General features: G+C 39.0%; 1 protein-coding gene across 4 annotated transcripts in view; it reads left to right on the top strand.

Moving 5' to 3' along the window:
* DENND1B (DENN domain containing 1B) overlaps positions 1-19,120 on the top strand; it is a 169,885-nt gene that overhangs the window by 56,765 nt on the left and 94,000 nt on the right. For all 4 annotated transcript variants that reach the window (XM_075097220.1, XM_075097222.1, XM_075097221.1 and 1 more), the window contains exons 4-5: positions 8,034-8,083; positions 17,634-17,753. In XM_075097220.1, the coding sequence (XP_074953321.1) occupies positions 8,034-8,083; positions 17,634-17,753 (170 nt within the window). The remainder of the gene's footprint in view (positions 1-8,033; positions 8,084-17,633; positions 17,754-19,120) is intronic.

The raw sequence follows: 19,120 nt of genomic DNA, 5'->3' as shown, positions 1-19,120 counted from the left end.
AGAAGAGCATTGTCAATTTTGGTGTTTTTTATTATGAGTTCCAGGAAGGTTGAGGTTGGTTGTGGTTTTTTTGTGAGTGTTGTTTTTTTTTTTAAAGCAGGTAAATTAATATGTGTTGAACTTCATATTGTTTTAACTGTTCTGCTATTTGTAACAGAGTTTATTATTTTAAGGTGAACTTTGGGTCCCTGTATATTACACGGGACACAACTGTGGCTGAAATATGCTTTATTTTTAACTGGTTACATGATGAGATTCAGGAACAATTAGACAAATAGAGACTCCAAATTTTTATAACCTGATAAAAATCTCTGAATTTGTAAACTTACCCTGTGGCATTTTAGGAAGCCTTGTTTAGGAAGTCTTGCAGGATAGTGAGATTAACAATGCTTCTTAAAGTACACAGGGTTAATGAATATATTTGTTCTTTTCTCCTTCTAAAGTGCCTTTGAAAGATGCTCTAAAAGCAGTAAAGTCTTAGCATACTGCCTGGGACACCAGCTGTAGTCTGCTGTACAGGGCAAGAGCATCCTATAGTGTGCCTGCTGTTGAAGTGTCGCTTGGTCGTGTCACTGTTTCAGCCATTAATTTTCATTAATTAGTTTTTGTCTGTATTTAACATTCTGTTAGTTCTAAGTGATGTTGCAACAACCATCTGTAAGTTCAGTAGCAGATAGAGCTGACCTTTGGGCCTCCCCTGCCACCTCTATGATAGCTACTTGTTCACGTGGTTTTGCTTCTCTAAGGTCTCAACATCTTGTTACCTTGTCGTCTAGGGTTTGTCTGTCCTGCTGCCTTGTATGTTTTCATGATTTAACTGTGCCCTTATTGCTCGGTAGAGCACAGAGCAGCTAGACTAAGCTACCAAGAATCTTCATCTGCTTGTGTGGCTGGAGCAGGTAGGTGAACCAACCTTTTCTTCCTTCCATCCTCCCGAGGCACGGAACTGAGAGGTGGCCAAGTGGAGAAAAGGTAGGGAATGGCAACAAGAGAAGTTAACTCTGATTGGAATTCTGCAAGCAATCTCCTCCTCATTTGCAGGTATTCAGCTCCTCATTCATTTTAGACAACAAGTATTTCTCTGAATAAGCTTTAGAAAGATAAAAACATGACACTTTTTAGAGAGTGGGCCTTCTTCTAAAAGGCTTACTGTTCAAGCGTTACGAGCCACCTGATTCTTCTGAATGTCAGTCATAGGCTGTAGGGTCTCTCCAGTTGTAGTTTACATGTAAGCCAACTAAACGAGGATCAAAATTTGGTCTCAGCAGTGGAGTGGAATTTGTACTCTGTGGGCTAAAAGTCTCTGATTGTAGGATTGTATACATAGCTCAGCTTAGTGGAGTTTTGGTCTTTCTTGAATCAGTTAGTGACAACTTCTGCTACATGGTCCAGAATCACCTTCCCCTCTGTACGTTTGTCAGGGATGTATGAACTCTCATGTGTCAGCTGTATCGGTGTAGAATTAGGTGTCAGAAAACAGCACAATCCACAACTTACTCTGAGAATTGTAAGATGAAAAGAGCACGTCCGTTTTGAGGGAGCTGTGATTGCACAAATTTTCTTTTTTTATCTTCTGGGAATAGAAGTATTGCAACAAGTAGGTCTTAGAGGGTACATCTACAGGTCTATGTTCTGCCACCCACACAGCGCTGAAACCTGTGTCACATAGTTGTGTTACTCCCACCATTTTACGTCTGCATTCATCCTGTGGTATTATGCTGCAAATGAAATGGTGCTATGTGCATGTGACTTTTGTGGGACTGCCCCATAAACATGACTAGCAAGCCAATTGGTAATTGCTAATTAAATATTAATATTTCTCTGAAGCAATTTTAGAGAATTCTTCATAATTTGCCTTTAGACCTAGAAGAAAATTTAAAATATCTGAAGGCAAAACTGCAGAAAGTTAACTACTGATTGTGATTCCTTCCAGTGTACAAAATGGGACTCATTGCTAAGTCTGGAAAAGTTTTCTGCTTCAAATGATTCGTAAAGGTTGGAGATGGGTGTTGCTTGTGTTGCAGAGAGCTTGTTCATATCACATAGTTGTAGTTGGACACTTCTGCTTCCCAGTCTCTTCATCATATATAGCCTTGAGTTCCTGAAAATTCTAAATTATATGTACACCTTATTTGACAAATATGGAAATGACAGCTGAAGTATTTAAAACTGGAGATTTCTGACTTTCAAAAAAAGTTTTTTTTTTAAAAAAAGTGAAAAACAAAAAGCCATGTGATTTAGTGGTTCACCCTTGCAACAATGAGTTCTGTAACTTTAAGGTACATTTTAATTTATTTATTTATCTCCACCCTAAACAATTTGCATTTATTTTCTGTATTCTTCTTTGCTTTAAGTGTTCAGAAAGCAGCTGATTTTTTTTTAACGCTACAGAACTAGTAGATAGACTACAGACTAGTAGGTAGTCATGGGATGATGGCACACAGAGGTTAAAAATAATTAAGGAGGCCTGATAATGACTTCCATACTTTTAGACCTTTGGATTTCTGTGAATGTAATCTAAGATTAAAATTTGTTATTATTCAAGCCATCTGGGCCTGCCTTTATTGCAGCTACAATATTCTGATGAGATTTTTAGCAGAAGTAAGCGTTAAGTCTTTGAAATATAACTACTGTTGCTGACTTCGCATGCGTCCCTGCTGTGGGTGTGCGTTGCTTCAGAGCTAGGAAAAGGAAGAGTCAGTGGTGAGGGCAGAGCTTGCATTTTCATTGGCTGTTTTATGTGGCAGCGTTAGAATTTCACCTTCATTGAGCTGTAATGATGAAGGGCTCAACGCTGCAAGATGCTAAGCAGCCTGGCTTTGATTTAAGAATGAACCTAAATCTGTGCTTAACTTCAAGCATTTAAATATTCCCCCTGAAGTCATTGATTCGAGTCAGAAACACCTGTCATGGCAGTCTTAAATCTCAGGTAGATCTCTGTATGTTTGGACTGGCACAGGGTGACTGAAAACTATGGTAAGGAATGGTGAAATAGTGCCCCCTTTGAGGAAATATGAGAGAGCAAGATGGGCTAAGAGTGAAGAAGAGAGGACTTAGGAGTTGGAGATGGCGATTTGAGGAGGGAAAACTGGTAAGAAGACCCAAAAGAGAGACCTGCAGTCAGGTGTCTCAAGAGAACACATTTAAAGAGATGTTAGTAGGGAGAGGAAGTTCTTGCAGGAAGAAAATAAGGCTTTTGAAGGAAAATTAGATGTAATACTAAAATAGAATAGCAAGTAGCTTTTGTCAACAAGATGTGGGGAGAAAGGAAGACTTTAGTAAAGTAGATATGAAAAAGATAAAAGACTGACAAAAAAGAGAATTTCCCCTTTCAGTGAAAAGGGGTGAGGGAAAATGACTTCACAAAAATAAGGTAGAGAAATGAGAGAAAGACAAAAGCTAGAAAAATGTTACTGAGAAAACAGTTGAAGTAAGAACAGTTGGGGGAGGAAGTGCAAATGCATTTTGTAACTAAGTGGGTGACCATTTATTCATGCTCCTATAATTGTATTTCTTTGGCTGATTTCTGCCTCAAAACAGAATAAAGAGGTGATGATAGACAGACACTTATTTAGGACTAGTTTATAAGAGTGATTTTGGTAACCTGGTCTGGATTATGTAATTAAGTAATTCCAGTTATCTTGGTTACTATCTATTTCATTTGGGTTATTTCTTCCCTGCGTATCCTGATGTGTCTCTAGAATGGACACGGTGTGACTCTCTCTGTGTAAGGCTGTTCCCTTTCCATATGTAGAATCGACCTAGGGGAGAACCCACCTGCTTGCTTGAGGAGCAGCCTAATGCTGCAGATAAACACAGAAATAGTTGGAAGGTAACAGGACTGTCTTTTAAAAAACAGTGACTGAACTGCTATTTATGATGTGGTTTAGCATTCTGTATACCGTGAAATATTCCGATCGGGGAAGATTTTCAATCCTTTCACAGGGATGCACTTGGGGAAAAATAAGGTTCTTTTCCTTCCCCACTTAAATGCCAACTGCAGAATATGTTATAAGAAAAAAGATGCTGGGGTGAATAGTTTCCATATCCTTCTAACCTCAGAAATTAATCAGGTTAAGCTTCAGTAATTATTCCAGTCATATAATATTAAGTGATGACCTTAATTTCTGTCAGTTCATCAAGTCATTAGTCTTCATCCACATAGAAAAAGGTAACCGATTCAAACATGTAAGTTAAAGTGAAAAAAACCACTCATACTGTGTAGAGATACATCTATAAGCTGATTCTGTAATATATATCAAATCTGGTGCATTTTTTCCTGTAGAAGCAGCTCCTGTACCTTCTTCCAGCTGTAGCGACATCCTGTTGTGTCTTGTTCAAGTGGAAGAAGAAACAAGTATCCTCCCAAATCAATGAGCTCTACTGTGTACACTGAGACAAAAAACAAAATAAACAAACCAAAAAAAAAGAAACAAAAAAAGAGAAATCCTAGCTTTTCTAGCTAGTAAGGAATGTGGTGTCTTGAATCTAACCAAAATGACTAACCAGTAATTTCACTTAAGCGCTAGGTGGTGAGTTATCAGGAGCTTTTCTCCAGAAAGCTGTCATGTATGAGTTCAGAAGTGTCTTCTACCACCTTTTACATGGCTTTATAAAATGATGTTACACAGAATAAGCTGTATGGGATTCAAAATAAGCAAGGGACACTAAATAATTCTTACTTTTTAGGCTTCTGTAATCTCATCTCAATGCAGAGCCAGTGAGCATGAGCAGGCCAGGCTGGAGTTGTGTAGTGCAATTGATGAAAGTGAATTAATAGAACCACTGGACCATGAGCCTGTGAGAGTACAAGTTTCTGCTGCTGTGCTATAAGCATAAAGAAAATATTTTCTTAAATGCCATTTCCATTTTTTGTTTAAGCTTTTTGCGAGGAAAGCAGTATGCTGTAGTTCACATGATATTAATTTTATGATTTTCTTCTTTCTCTTGGAGCTTGTATAAGGAGTGAGATAGTTATCCTTTAACTTAGCAATTAAACTCAATTGTGTATGCAACTGTAGACATTTATTTGGTGTTTGAAAGCAAATAGATAATCTTTTACTTGGGTTTGCTTTTTACATCATCATTATCCTTTTCCACGGGTGTACAATTTCTTTTCTTTATGACACAGTGACCATTTCTGAAAGCATTAATACTCCGAGAACCAGAGGAGGAAAGAATAATGGGATACGTGAATCAAGGATATTTTGCTTTCTGAAGACTTGTACAACCTTTTGTCTTCGGAAATAAGCATAGTTTTGTGAAGCTATGAAAATAAAAGACAATAAATATTATTTTTTTTTTGAAAGTGTGTATGTTGACTCAAGAGGAAGTCCTGGCTGAGTTATGGATCCTTGAAAATGATGACTCATTAGGAGGCAGAGCTCAAATTTTATTCAATAGAGAGGTTACTGAAAGTATCAACTGTAATTGTACACGAATAGCGACTGCGTATGTGAATGTGTAATAAATGTCATATGCATTTTAAATTTGTCTAGGAGCATCTTGGGGGCATCTTATTTTCTTCCATTTTAAAAATCTGAATAGCACCTGTAATTAAGAGAGAAAACTGAGCCCTGGAAGCTAGGTAGGACTTCCATCTATTGATCCGTGTAAACCTGGCTTACGCTGTCAGGGGAGAAGCAGTCAACTGCTGAGCTGCTTTGTCACTGACATAAGCTGAGAGAGGGTGTGGGGTGTGTTTTTTTTTTTTTTGTGTCTATACTGTTTATACACCAGTCTATAGACCTGCTGGCTGGTTGAATTTTAAAGAGTGCGGAGGTTTAAAGACTTGTCCCCTGAGGGATGTTTCTGCCAGTTGGGAAGCGAGCTGAGGCTGCTCTGCAGAAGTTGGTTGCACGTGTGCTGGCTGGGGGAGGGACGGAGCAGAGCTGGGGGAAACGCTGTCCTGCAGCTCAGCCTGGAAAACGCTACAAAACATACCCGTAATTTCCAGGTTGTTTAGTCAAAATATTGAGCTAATACCTCTGGTTTTTCTGTTTTTGTTTTCTTCTTCTTGTGTGATAATTTATTCTGAGAGAATACAATGGGGAACATAAATGAATACATTTCCATACCCAATTCTGAGTCAGTGCTAAGCTCACCAGGCAGCAATTAAAATCCTTGGTAGTAAGGAGAAAATGACTTCCTATAGTGTGGGAATAGGTGCAGACTTGGAATGAAGATTTAAATACAGTATAAAATACTGTTTCTTTGGGATAGGAAAGACAAGCTTTATGAGACTGAAGTAAAGAAGCTATTTGGAAATGTTTAGGAAACTTCTGAGTAAAAAGTTTTGATTGGCCTGTTCTGTTTGCTTTCTTTTGTTAATTACGGCTACCACCAGCATCATGTATGCTTGTTTCCTGCCTACAGAAATTAAAATATTTACCTGCTCTGTTTGTATTTTGCTCCTTGCGTTTCCACAGTGACCACTCACAGCAGTCAGGAGGATGGTGCTTGAGCAGTGAATATTATATGTATTGCTATTGTTCATAATTACGTTAATAACCTTTCTCAAAACACAGTATGTGGCTTTCGTATCCTCTGTTATCTGCGCTGACAAAGTAAAAGTTCCAAAGATTTCTTGAACTCTCTTGTGTGACTTAGAAATTCTAGAAAAATCGACTTTGCTTTTTTACTGCATGATGATTTACCAGGGCACATCATATACCTTTTAAAATGTTGCAGCTAACACATGCATGTTGTATTCAGAGGCATCTTTTTCCTGAACTGTTTGTCTGTTGCTGGTTAACTTGCAAGGCTTCTTCATGATTTACCTTATCCACTGAGCCAGGCAAATGTTTGAAGTAAATAGTCATTGTGGTGTGTAGGAATTCAAATACGTAATTTCTCCTAATGGGAGTTGACTGTTCAACATGTAGTAAACAGTGAGTTCAAGCTGGAGGGTGCCAACGTCTTCGATCAAGTTCTTAAGCCCCCATGTGCAGCTCTGGAAATTTGCAATCAATATACATTTTTCTGAAAATACACACCTTGTGGGATAGCTCACATGTACAGCACTGTATCTGTTACTGTTAGTCTGCTACAGAAAGGGAATTCTGTAGCTTTTCTGACCAACTGTTTTGACGTCGACTGTCTCTTCTTAGCATTTCACAGAGGGTTTGTTTTCCCAGTTGGGAGCAAGGAAATTAAACCTGGTTTTCTGGGAATCTTGTAAGGTCATTGTTTAATATTTGCTGCTAACTGATCTGTTGTGTTTTTGGTTTTGTGTTTTTTTTTTTTTTATATATATATATTTTTAAGAAAAATGTTGACTAGTTTGAGAGCATTTTTATATTTTAATTAACACATTTTATTTGCCACTAAATGGCTTCTTAAATAAAATTCTTCAAGAAAGACTGACATTATCCTTTCATATTATGGTACAAATGTAGATCCCGTGGATTTCCCCCCACTTCCCTTTATTAATAGCAAGGCTTGCTTGTGAAACCCGAAGGGTTAATCATATAAATTTCTCCTTTGGACCAGCAGACGATTTCCACAATTTTCAGCATTTGACTATGGAACATGTATAGAGTTGTTATACCTCTCTGTAATTCATTCTGCTGCCAACTTCATTCCCTCTTCTCTGCCTGCATTTTAATTGAAACAACATTTGTATTTTTGAGCCAGGATCTGTCAGAAGTCCCTGTGGCTAGTCTGTGGTACAAGTAGCAGCAGACGTGGCTTACCCATATGGTGTGGTGCTTCTTGTAAAATCCATATGGCCTTGTTGAAGGGAATCCCAGCGGGGATGTGAAGGGTGTTAATACCCTTCAGGCCAGGCCTTTCCCTCCTGGGGCTTCTATGGTATTGTCTTTGCAATCTGCCAAAGCACAAACTTAATTCCTTTTTAATAATCAATTATTTCAGTCCAGGAACGTGTGCTGTATTATTTTGCAATCATATATTCCTTGCATTTATTGTTATGAGTATTTTTCAATAGTTTTTTAGAAGAAAGCTGTAGGGCAGTTGCTAGAAAATACAGATAAAAGCCTTTTCAAAATCCTAACTTTTTCTTGTATTTGCAGGAAGTGCTGAACAGCGTTCCAAAGTTCTGCTTTCCTTTTGATGTTGAAAGGTATGTGTTACAGTTATCGCTTATTTAAAAATATTTCACAGAAATTGAAATTTAGCATAATTGCAAAGAAAGATTTAAAGAAAAGGAGGAGTATTTTACTCCCTAAACTTGTACCTGCAGATGAGAAGAGCACATCCTTTATGTTCAAGTAAGAATGAAATCACTGGTAGGAAATTATCACGGCAAAATGCAACCTTTACAGAATTTTAGGGATATCTCTTTCAAGGTAGAGCTATGTTCCAGCTCCCAGTTTTGTCCATTATGATTGTAAACACCATCTGTGTTAATATAAGGATAGAACATAGTTTCCTTCAAATGGCAAGCATCATAAAAAAAACATTACAGTGCACCGGGATATAAAAACTCAACGAGCAGTACTGAAAACATGTTGTTTGAGTTCTACGCAGTTGAAGTCTTAATTTCTTTGAAGTAACTGAATATGCAATTGGCTTTTCTCAGAGAAGAATCAGGACCATAATTTATAATTAATTAGCCCTTATCTTTATGGTGTGGCTTCCATGTAATGCCGCCAGTCATTTAAATTGTTCATATAAAACATTGTTATTAATTAAAATATTTAGGCTTGTCAAAATGATTAATGGTAATTAAATTAATCAGTTCTACTCACTCAGTTTGGAAAACTCATATTGTCCAAATCAGCAAAGATTGAATTTGAAGGTTGATTTGCATAATTAATGAAAGATACACCCAGGCAGTATGCAGGCTGAGCCCGCTTCAAAACAACGTTGGCATCAGTTGTAGATGGAGACTGAAAAGATGAGAAGCACATTGGCAAAATAAAGATCTTCATAAGCACAACTTCCCTGAAGTAAACTAGGTTGATTTAGTCTTTTATAGTTGAATTTAATTAAGTTGTTTGGGTTTTGAACTGATTAAGCTCACTGTCCTTTAAGCAGTTTTAATGACTTACCTAATACAGTTGTCAGTGTTGGCTTTAACGCATTAATGTCTTTAATGTGCTTAAGATATGTACAGAATTCTGTTCAAAATTGGTAATGAAGGTGAATAATGGAAATAAAATTTGAGGATATCAGAAAAAGGTGAGGTTCTGTTGCTGCCATCCAGTGGCAAGAAGATAATCAGTGGCAGCAAATAATTATTTTCAAGTAACTCATCTTGCATTAACTATTGCTGTTGAGCCACTGAGAAGACACTTAGATGCTTGTATGAGATGGACAAGCTTAATCAGTAAACTGTGGGAAGATATGAATTTATAGTATAGCTAGGTATGTATGAATAACTGAATAACCAAAGGGGGGAAAAAAACAAGGAAAAAAAAGAAAAGAAAAAAGTTATGACATGTTTGTCTGTTAATGCTCTCCTGTGCCCCACTCCCAGACATGCTTTTTGACTCTTGGCCTCATACTTGACTGTAAAGCAGTGATCTCAAAGGTGCAAAATTTCTATGGATTTCATAAACATTGGCAGTTGGACAGAGGAAGGAGAGGCCCTTGGAAGCTGAGGTAGACTGATAAGGGGAACAAAATGGATGCGTTTGGTCTGGCCTGCTGACTGCTTAGGTAGTACCATCATATCTTTAAAATCAGCCACCGCACTTGCAGCTCCTTGTGTAGTGGGGAGCTGAGTTTTAGGGGATTTGTGGGAGAACGAAAGGCAGTGAGACATCAGGAGAGTATAAAAGAGCATGGACAAGGAGGAGGGGTAGAGCTATTGTGGGGAAAAGGACAGAAGTTCTGGAAGCTTGTTCAAGAAAGCAGGTGACTGCTGGCAAGCTCTTTGTGGGAACAGCTTAGTGGCTGTGCAGTGTATGTACCAGTTACTACTCAGTTCAAGCATTTTCTATAGTGTAGACATATTTTACCACTTTTTTTTAAAGAAAACTGTTCAGTTGTCATCTGCTGTCTTAGTTTTATTTTTTGTTTTGAAATTTAGGCTGATAAAGTGTTGAGAAAAACACTGCTGTAGCTCCTTTTCATATGGCTTTTTTTCCAATGGACATTTAGGAAATGACAAGCATTTTAGTTTTTGTCTAGCCATAAATGTGCTCCACCTCACCTGTGTTAATTAGTGAATTAATTGAAAAGTTAATGAAATGAGAACATGGATTTGATGTTGTGTTATTCGCTGTGCTACAGCGATCATAGAGATCTAGATTTGGTTCATACTGTTTGCCTCTTATATAATCTCACCATACTTTATCTTTTATGCAGATGCTATAAATAGCTGTAGTCTACTCATTTGAACTATCAAAAGTGAATGGTGTTTAAAAGATCTATGGGTAACTCCCATTAAATTTAAATGGAAAGTCAAGCCAAAAAAGGCACAATGGTTTAATGTTTTGACCATGACTTAAACTTTTGAGTTTTATATACAATCTTTTATTGAAAGCAAGCACATAATTTCATTACTGCTTGTTATGGCTTACATTTTATTTTGAAGGGGTTAAGAAATGAATTGCATCATAGAAGTTCTTGAGCATTCTCTCCAAGAACCTGTGTCTTTTCTTTTGTGAATAAATTATTTTAGGCTTAATAAATGGCACAACTGTGTAACATTTTAACAGCTTGCTTGTAGGTATTTATCAATAAGTTCCCTTTTCTTTGCTGCAAAATTCCTTTCTTTGTTTCTTTTCATACAGAATAGGAGGATTTTACATTTGAGAACATGGAGATTTTAATTTCCTTTTAATGTTTGCTAAACTAATACTAATACATCAGAAGAAAATACCTTGTCCTTTCTTTTGTTCCTTGAATCACTTATGCAAATTCTGCATGGTTTTCTTTACTTTTCTTTCTCCAGCGGTCTTCTGTATTTTTGCTCTCAGCCCAAAACTCAGGTATAACTGCAGAGAGCCCACACCTCGATCTCTACATCCATCAGTTATTTAGCTGGATGCTGGCTTGTAAGCATGCAATGTCTCCTCTTGTTCCTTTGGGCCCCATTTCAAATTCAGTCCTAAGTTGTGCTACGTCACTGCTTGACCCCTCAATTTTATCTGTGGTTTAAATCTCATTTGTTTCTGCTGTTAATACTTCCCCTCACTCCTTCCATTTCTCTGTCTTTTCCCTTTCAGGATGCATGTCTTCTGCTCAAAGTGTAGCATGCATGGCTTTTTAGCTAAGGCATTTTGGAAACTGCCCGTAGGACCAGCATGGAGACAATGATATGTACCTCATTAATTTCCCCTGCTGCGCTCACCCAATCACTGGGAAATGTTGTATTTTGGAGTGTAAGAAGTGGCTCTACTGCTGATACTGTAGAATATTTCTCATTAGCAGTAGAATATTGCTGAAGTATGAGAATTCCTGTGTACGTTATTTAAATCATAAACTATTAGCGTCAATGAGTAATGACGGCAGGAGTGACATAACTTTCACTCCTCTGTTCCTGGCTAATGCTGTCTCTGTTGGTATTTCTGGTAGAGGTCTGTGTGCAGAATGACAGATATGATCAAGACAAGTGCAAAACAGTGGCTGGAGAGATCATTGGATTTGCAGATCTTGTGAAAGGCAATTATAAGATATCTTACCCAAAAGTTTTTGCCTTCAAAGTAAATAGTTGAAAACGAAAAGTGAATAATTGAGAACATATTTCAAGCTCTACAGGTGAAGATAAATAAACTATAGCATTTTCTGTCTACTTCAGTCATTCCAGTCAGTTTGCAAGGTGGATTGTGAACTCAAAAACGCAGCAGTAGTTTTATATAATTTCTTTCCATCCTTTATCTCATTGTGTTATGGTATGTGCATATGTAATATCAAATACATGTGTAAGAGAGAAGTCTCTGTAAGGGCAGGTTGCAGCATGAACTGTGCACTGTGGAAGAGTGTAACTATTGGTTTTGAATGTGGGTTATTTGGTTTGCATGTGTGTGCAGGAGTGGACCTGTCTGAGAGGAAGCCTGGGCACACCGAGGGAGCCGTGCTGTGCTCCGACAGACCCAGGGCCCCTAGATAGAGAAGGCTTGTGTTGCTACTTAAATATACCCAGTGAGACTCTTTGCTAACTAGTTGTGCTTTTAATGCTTATGTTGTTTTGAAAACATAACCCCAATGTCCTGGTTTTGGCTGGGATAGAGTTATATTTCTTCCTAGTAGCTCGTATAGTGCTGTATTTTGGATTTAGTATGACAGTAATGATCATAGCAACAACTAACTACTTAACTCAGTGTGTTAAGTAGTGTTTACACTAAGTCATGGACTTTTCAGCTTCTTGTGACTGAGAAGGCTGGAGATGCACAAGAAGCTGGGAGGGGACAGCTGACTGCAGCTGACCAAAGGGATATTCCATAGCATATGACATCATGCTCAGTGTATACAGCTGGGGAAGGAGGAGGAAAGGGGGGACGTTTGGAGTGATGGCGACTGTCTTCCAAGTAAACATTACGCATGGTGGAGCCCTGCTTTCCTGGAGATGGCTGAACACCTGCCTGTTGATGGGAAGTAGTGAATAAATTCCTTGTTCTGCTTTGCTTCTGTGTGCAGCTTTTGCTTTACCTATTGAACTGTCTTTATCTCAACCCACGAGTTTCCTCACTTTTACCCTTCCGATTCTCTCCCCCATCCCACTGGAGGAGGGGAGTGAGTGAGCAGCTGGGTGGGGCTTAGTTGCCAGCTGAGCCATGACACCCAAATGCTTTTTATTTGTGGGAATTTCCTTATTTCATGGTAGCTTCTGCGGTTTTCTTCCAACTCTTTTCTTTCTGATATGTAAGGTGTTGGTGTTTCTGGGAGGCAGAGGTCAAGTCAGATAGCTCAGGTGGAGCAGAGGAGCTCTCCACACAGGGAGCCTGAGCTGTGGACTCATGGATCACTGAGTGGGCTTGGAAGTGGAGAAAAATAGTCCCTGAAGCTTAGATTTGGGCATAGGAAGTAGTTGAAAGAGATGGCCCAACCTAGGGTTACTCAGTCTGTCCATCAGCTTGTACCACTATCTTAACATCTGTTTTTCAAATCCCTGCTTGAAACGGTTTCTAATCTGTTCTCTAATCTGGGGAGAATTAGGGTGAATGACTGGTGGGGTTTGCTTTTCAGCATCAGACTGGGAGATGAAATACACTTGAAATTTTCAGGTTTAGGTAGCAGCTGCCCAAGCTTTAATCAGAATTGTATACTTCAGTTACATTAGTCAAGTATGTGTATGTGACACCTTATAATTAATGATACCAGTAATGGTGTTTTCTTTTAAAAATAAGTCACCAAAATCTGTATTTCCATGCATAAAGTCTTTCATTTTTTGAAACTTGCTGAAAAAATGAACTTTCTGAGAAATCTTTCTGAAATCCAAAACCCTTTAGAAATTCCTAAATTTTGAAGAAAAAATATTTTCAAACACCTTCTGTGTCCTAAACAGATTAATTTGGAAGAGGAACAATTATTTTTGAGAAAAAGAGATAAATTCAATGATTAGACATGCTGTTTTTCATGCGAAGAAGAGGTTTAATTCCTGCCTCAATCACCTCTATCAAGGTGGCCTTAAAATGAGGCCTGAACAATAGATGTAAACAGAAATCTTTAAAATGACTCTTTACCTCCTCCATGGGTACGCAAGAACCATTTCTGCATTGTGTAGATATGTACTTAGAAATTTTTAAAAACTACTTTTATTCCTGTAGTGAACTGTAATAACTTTGAAAGAGCCCATTGTAGTCTGCAGGGTTAATAAGTATTTACACACCTTCTTTGCTATTAGTGATTTATTATTGTTAAACCAAGATTAAATGTAAGCATGCAGGGCAGGAGTTGAAAGTAAGTCAAAAGCAAGGCAGAGGAATGAGTGAGGAGAAGGTGAGCGACGGTTGGGAGTGATTCGTGCCTGCTATCACTACACAGTGAGTAGGTCATGCTCTCTTTAAATAGCCAACCAGACCAGCATTTTGCAGAAGGTTTTTGAAGCTCGGCCAGTTGATCCTGCGCTCTGATAGAAAGTCTAGATAACATTTTGTGTAGGGAATTCTGGTATTTAATGATTGTGTTTTTATTGTGTTGATTTTCATGTTAAGGAAAACTTGAAAGGCATCATTACTGTGTGGTTCAGTAGCAGTGCCAGGAGCTGCTGCCTGCCTCTGAAGGTGACACTTGACCTCTGAGCAACCTGAATGTCCCACAGTGAAACAGAGAGGTTCAAGCCCCAAGTCACATAGCCAACGTTTGTCCACATGATGGTGCATGCAATTTATATGTCAAATCTGTAATGCTTGCACTTCTTGAATGTTTTATGTGTCTAGTTTATGCATTGTGGTTATCTATTGATATATTGAAATCCCCAGTCGTCATTTGTTTGTTGCCGTAAGGCTTACATGTAGTCAGTTTTAATTGTGCTGAAGAGGGGTAAAAAAAGCCAAGCATTCTTGCTGCCCCCAGATTTTAAGTGGAGTTTTCAAATTAGAAACCCAGAATTAATTCAGTATTTTGAACTCGTATCAGAAAACATGGTCCAGGTGGATGGTCACTGGCTTCTGTTAGCCTTTCCTTTGAAGCAAATGGGACCCAATACAAACTTTTGGGTTCTTTGTGGAGATTCATTTTTAGCCTTGGAGTATTTCTCAATTTGAAAAACTAACATGCTGCTTACATCTCTTTCTAAACTCTGTGGGAAGCAGTTTTCAAGCTGGGCCGTTTTTACACTGGCTGTCGAAACATGGAGTTCTCTCTCTTAAAGAAGCAAAGGGAAGACACTGAGTTGGAGGTGGTGAGATGGCACTGGAATTGCCTCCTGCTGAGCTGTCATAAATTGGCTGGGCTATTTTAATAGAGAATATTAGAATTTAAATCTCATTTTTGAAATGGTCTTATGTAGTGACGTTTTAACGTAAGCTTTAATTGCAATACCTGTTATTTTCCCATCTCATACTCAGCTTTTGGGAAGGGAGGAGGGGAAAAAACTGAAAACAAGAGATCCTTACTGATGTGAATTTTTTGGGTTAAGGGATTGTTTTCAAGCAGTAATGGAGCAGTCATTTGCCTGACATACATGTACACAGTACATTAAAAGCAGCGCCTGCATAGACAGGCATCTATTAGCAACAGCTTTTTGTGAATTATTAATGATCTCTTTGGGTTAAGATGGTGCCGAGAGACCCCAGCCTAACCATGCCAGGTGTTTTGCAGTGTAAGAAAAAGCCAGTTGTGGCTGTAGAAAGCTCCGAGCCTGATGGTGGGACACAGCAGAGTGGAGAGGGGCTGGGAGCAGGAGGCAGCTGAGGTTGCTGTGCATGGTGCGTGACTAGTGCTACGGACTGACCAGCTACCGCCAAATTACTGCGTAAGCCGCCGGCCACAGTGTGCAGCGGGTACTGAAACCATACTGCACATTTCAGTGGTGATCTGCTCTCAGCAATAAAGAGGAAAATGCAAAGATGTGAAATAGAGAATTGCATCATTGATAGGGGAATAATAACACATTGTTATTGATGGCTTTCTGTTGTATCAGGCATAACATACAGGCCAGCATGCTAGCTACACAGAACCTGAAAAATGTAGGATCTAGTGAAAGCTGTCAAGCGTTTACTGTGTTTAAAGAGCACACTAGGTTGTTCCAGTCTATTGAAGACAAGTGGGGAAAATGCTTGTCTTGATGATTTGAGTTTAATTACCTAACTGAAAAAAGTCCATTAATTATCATGGATTTCCAGTGATTTATATTGGACTAGAGGAATCTGGTAATGTCATATATGCTCTGCACAGGCTTTTGTTTCAGCCTAGTCACTGGATGGTCACAAGGGGCTAGACTAAATTTAAATGAATGGGAGACTCCATGGTGGTATCACATAACTGATCTATAAGCTTTTGTCATGCACATATTAAGCAGCGTAATGTACGTGTGTCCCATGTACCTTCTCTTGCCCTTTGATAATATTCTTCTTTCTTGGGAGAAAATTTTTATATTTTATTTTGGGTGAGATTTTAAAAGAAAAAAAAACCCCACAAGAAAAAACCCCAACCCATATTACTGGGGATAAATTAAAAAAAAAAAAAAATTTGTGCTCTTAGATTGGAAGACTGAGATCTGTGATGGTTCTCAGCTTCTGCAGGAATTACTTTTCTGCTTGATATCTAAGAATGAACCATACATGACACATATTCATCATAGTGCTTACTAGCAGGTGCTTAGGTATTCTGCTGTAGAAGGTCATGTAAGAATGGGAAGAGAACAGAGGACAATGGAATTATGGCCAGAGCTGCTACATTTTACAGTTTCAAATCTCCACATATTCCCCATAATAACTTTGTTTTCATTTGGTTTTGATTAAATCTTTAAAAGTCCCTTCCAACCCAAACCAGTCCATGATTCATTCTATGCCACACATTACCTCTCCTGGCTGAAAATGGCAAGTCTACCTAAAGCTGGTTCTCTCTGGGAGATTTAGTTTATTGGTTTATTGTTTCTGTAAGGCTTACATTTATAAATAAATTGGTTATTTATTCAGTTTATTGGTGTTCTAAAATGCTTACAATGGATATGTTTTGCAATTTTTGTGAAGGTCACTGAAGTTTGGCCACACTGAAAAGTGGGTCTGTCCCATGCTCTCATAGATCCTCTGAAGCTGACAAATTTTACAAGAGAGAAAGGCGCCTCACTCGAGAGCATAAAGGAGACAAGAGACACATCGTGGCAGTGAAGATGCCATTTCTTCTTAAAAAGAAATTGGGAAAAGGTTCATACTGTCAGGCAGAACGTGGGGAGTCAGGAATGGAGGTTGGGAGTCATGGGAGTATGAAGAGTCAGTGGTGACACTGGATGGGAGGTAGAAACTGAGAACACAATAGATTAGCCTCCACTGCTGAGGGAACGCTGGCTGAGCAGAGTTTGGGATGAGAGGACTTGGAACATGAGGCAGGGAAATTTTGTGTAAATGCATTCTGTCTCAAGTGAGTGTATGGTTTGATACAGTCTTGAAGATATTATTACGTATTATTTTAGGTCTTGTGCTGTTTGTTCTTGATTGTTTTCTCACTTTTGCATTTCCAGAACCAAACAAGGTTGCACTGGAAAATGAACTTAGCAAAAAGTTGTTTGTTGGGCAGTGTGTTGTGCAAAAAAGGGAGAAAGCTGTGTGTGGAAAGTCTATGGGTTTAACCAGCGAAGCTGTTCTGAAGGTGGGGAGAGAGGGGGAAAGAAAGCTAGTTTTCTAATGGCTGTCTTAAGCCAGGCCTGTATTATGACATTTAACAAAGGTTTAAAATTCTACAAAAAATTTTGGTTACCATTTTCCACTGTTGAGCTGTACTCAAAGCCAACAAGCTGTGGCAGGCTAGTGCTGCCTCTGCTTAGGCTTTACTTAGGAGAAGTCCTTAGGAAATGCCCCGTCCATTCAGATGGGGGGCCAGATCCTGTGGAGCACATCAGTTGGAGTGTGGGGCTGGGGTGGCAGCTGGAAGCATGGCTGAAGGAAGGATTTGGGCTCTTCTGTGCCGAGGGGAAGGAATGAGGCGCAGGAGGCAACCTGGAGGGTGGGAAGGGAGAGAAGGATAGGGAGGCTTGAACATGAAAATGCTTGAGGCCAATGACTTAAATGCTTGTCTTTCATGTCATTTAGTGGTTTTACGCTCTGTATCTAATTTTTCAGGGTGTCCCAAAACCAAGTAGGACAGCATTTTACCTTCGTGCTCACCGACATTGAAAGTAAGCAAAGGTTCGGATTTTGCCGTTTGACATCAGGAGGCAAGGTCTGCCTCTGTATTCTAAGGTAAGTCAGTGTAAGAAAAATTGAGTCAAGGAGTGTATAAGAAAAATATAAGAAAAAAACTCTCTTTTGAAAATCTTCTGATAACGCGTTATACTTTTCTATCAGGGTATCATTTCTCTACAACAGTGTTATAATTGATTTCACATGAAAAAAGGTCCCAAGTCCCATGTGATGGTATTCCTGTGTGAGGCTAAATAATTCTATTTAAATAACATGAAATCTCTGCTTAAAAGCAGAGAACAATACACTGCAGCTTTAGAGGCTTTGAGTATTTTGTGGATGTTTTTACTTTCTCATGAGATCTTTGACTGTTCAGTCAATTTAACAATAAAGTGCACTATTCTGTATTCTTCTTCTTGGAAAATCTTGTTTTTGGGGTGTCTTCCATGTTCTTTGGCCAGACTATATCTAAGCTAAGACATGCCAGAGCCAGATAATTCTCAATAAAGAGCTGCTTCATTGCAGAAGAGATATTGATGATGGAGAAATTGCCCCAGTGAAGTACTTTGTTCCTCCTTCTGCTTTTTCTTTCTGCTTCTGTAAGCTAATTGTTTTGGTAATGAAAAAACAATTGTTTAGCTGTCCTAAAACCCCTTAATTAAATTAATTAAAAGGCAGAGTGCTTTAATTAAAAGGCAAATTTGCCACTTAATTTAAGAGCCTAGCAGCCTGTAATGTCCATAGAAGAAATGAGAACATCCAGTTCAGCAGCACATGAGAACAAGAAGATTGAAGTATAATTGCCTTAAAAGCGAGAATCCCCAAACAAGGCGAAAGAGGGGCCATGTGCTGCCAAAGAGCCAAACCCATTGGCAGTAGAGGGTCAACTTGGAGAATTGAGGGCTTTAAAATGAGGAACTCGGGGTGGGGCCAAAGTGGCAATGCTAATGCCATCACATACAATGGGGGAATAAGGCAGGATGACCAGAGCAGTGATAAAGGTGCTGTAGCGACCTCACGCGATGACAACCAGGAGACCAACCACCTCAAGGGTTTGCATGGCTATAGTGGGTCCTTGTACAGCCCTCTGGGGAAACCTGCTCAAGCACCTCTCTGAAATGCCTGTAAACCAACGCATGCAGCATGGGGAATAAACAGGAGGAACTAGAGGTCTGTGTGTGGTCGCAGGGCCATAATCTGATTGCAGTCACAGAGACATGGTGGGATAGCTTGCATGACTGGAATGTGGTCATGGATGGCTACAGGCTTTTCAGGAAAGACAGACCAGCAAGGCGAGGTGGGGGAGTTGCTCTTTATGTGAGGGAGCAACTGGAACGCATTGAGCTCTGCCTTGGAGTGGAAGGAGAACAGGTTGAGAGCTTGTGGGTAAAAATTAAGGGACAGCCAAATATGGGTGACACTGTTGT

This window comes from Phalacrocorax aristotelis, chromosome 6, assembly GCF_949628215.1.
Source record: "Phalacrocorax aristotelis chromosome 6, bGulAri2.1, whole genome shotgun sequence".
Lineage (NCBI taxonomy): Eukaryota > Metazoa > Chordata > Aves > Suliformes > Phalacrocoracidae > Phalacrocorax > Phalacrocorax aristotelis.
Note: the sequence above shows the minus strand (reverse complement) of the source record. Positions and strands in the feature narration are given on the sequence as shown.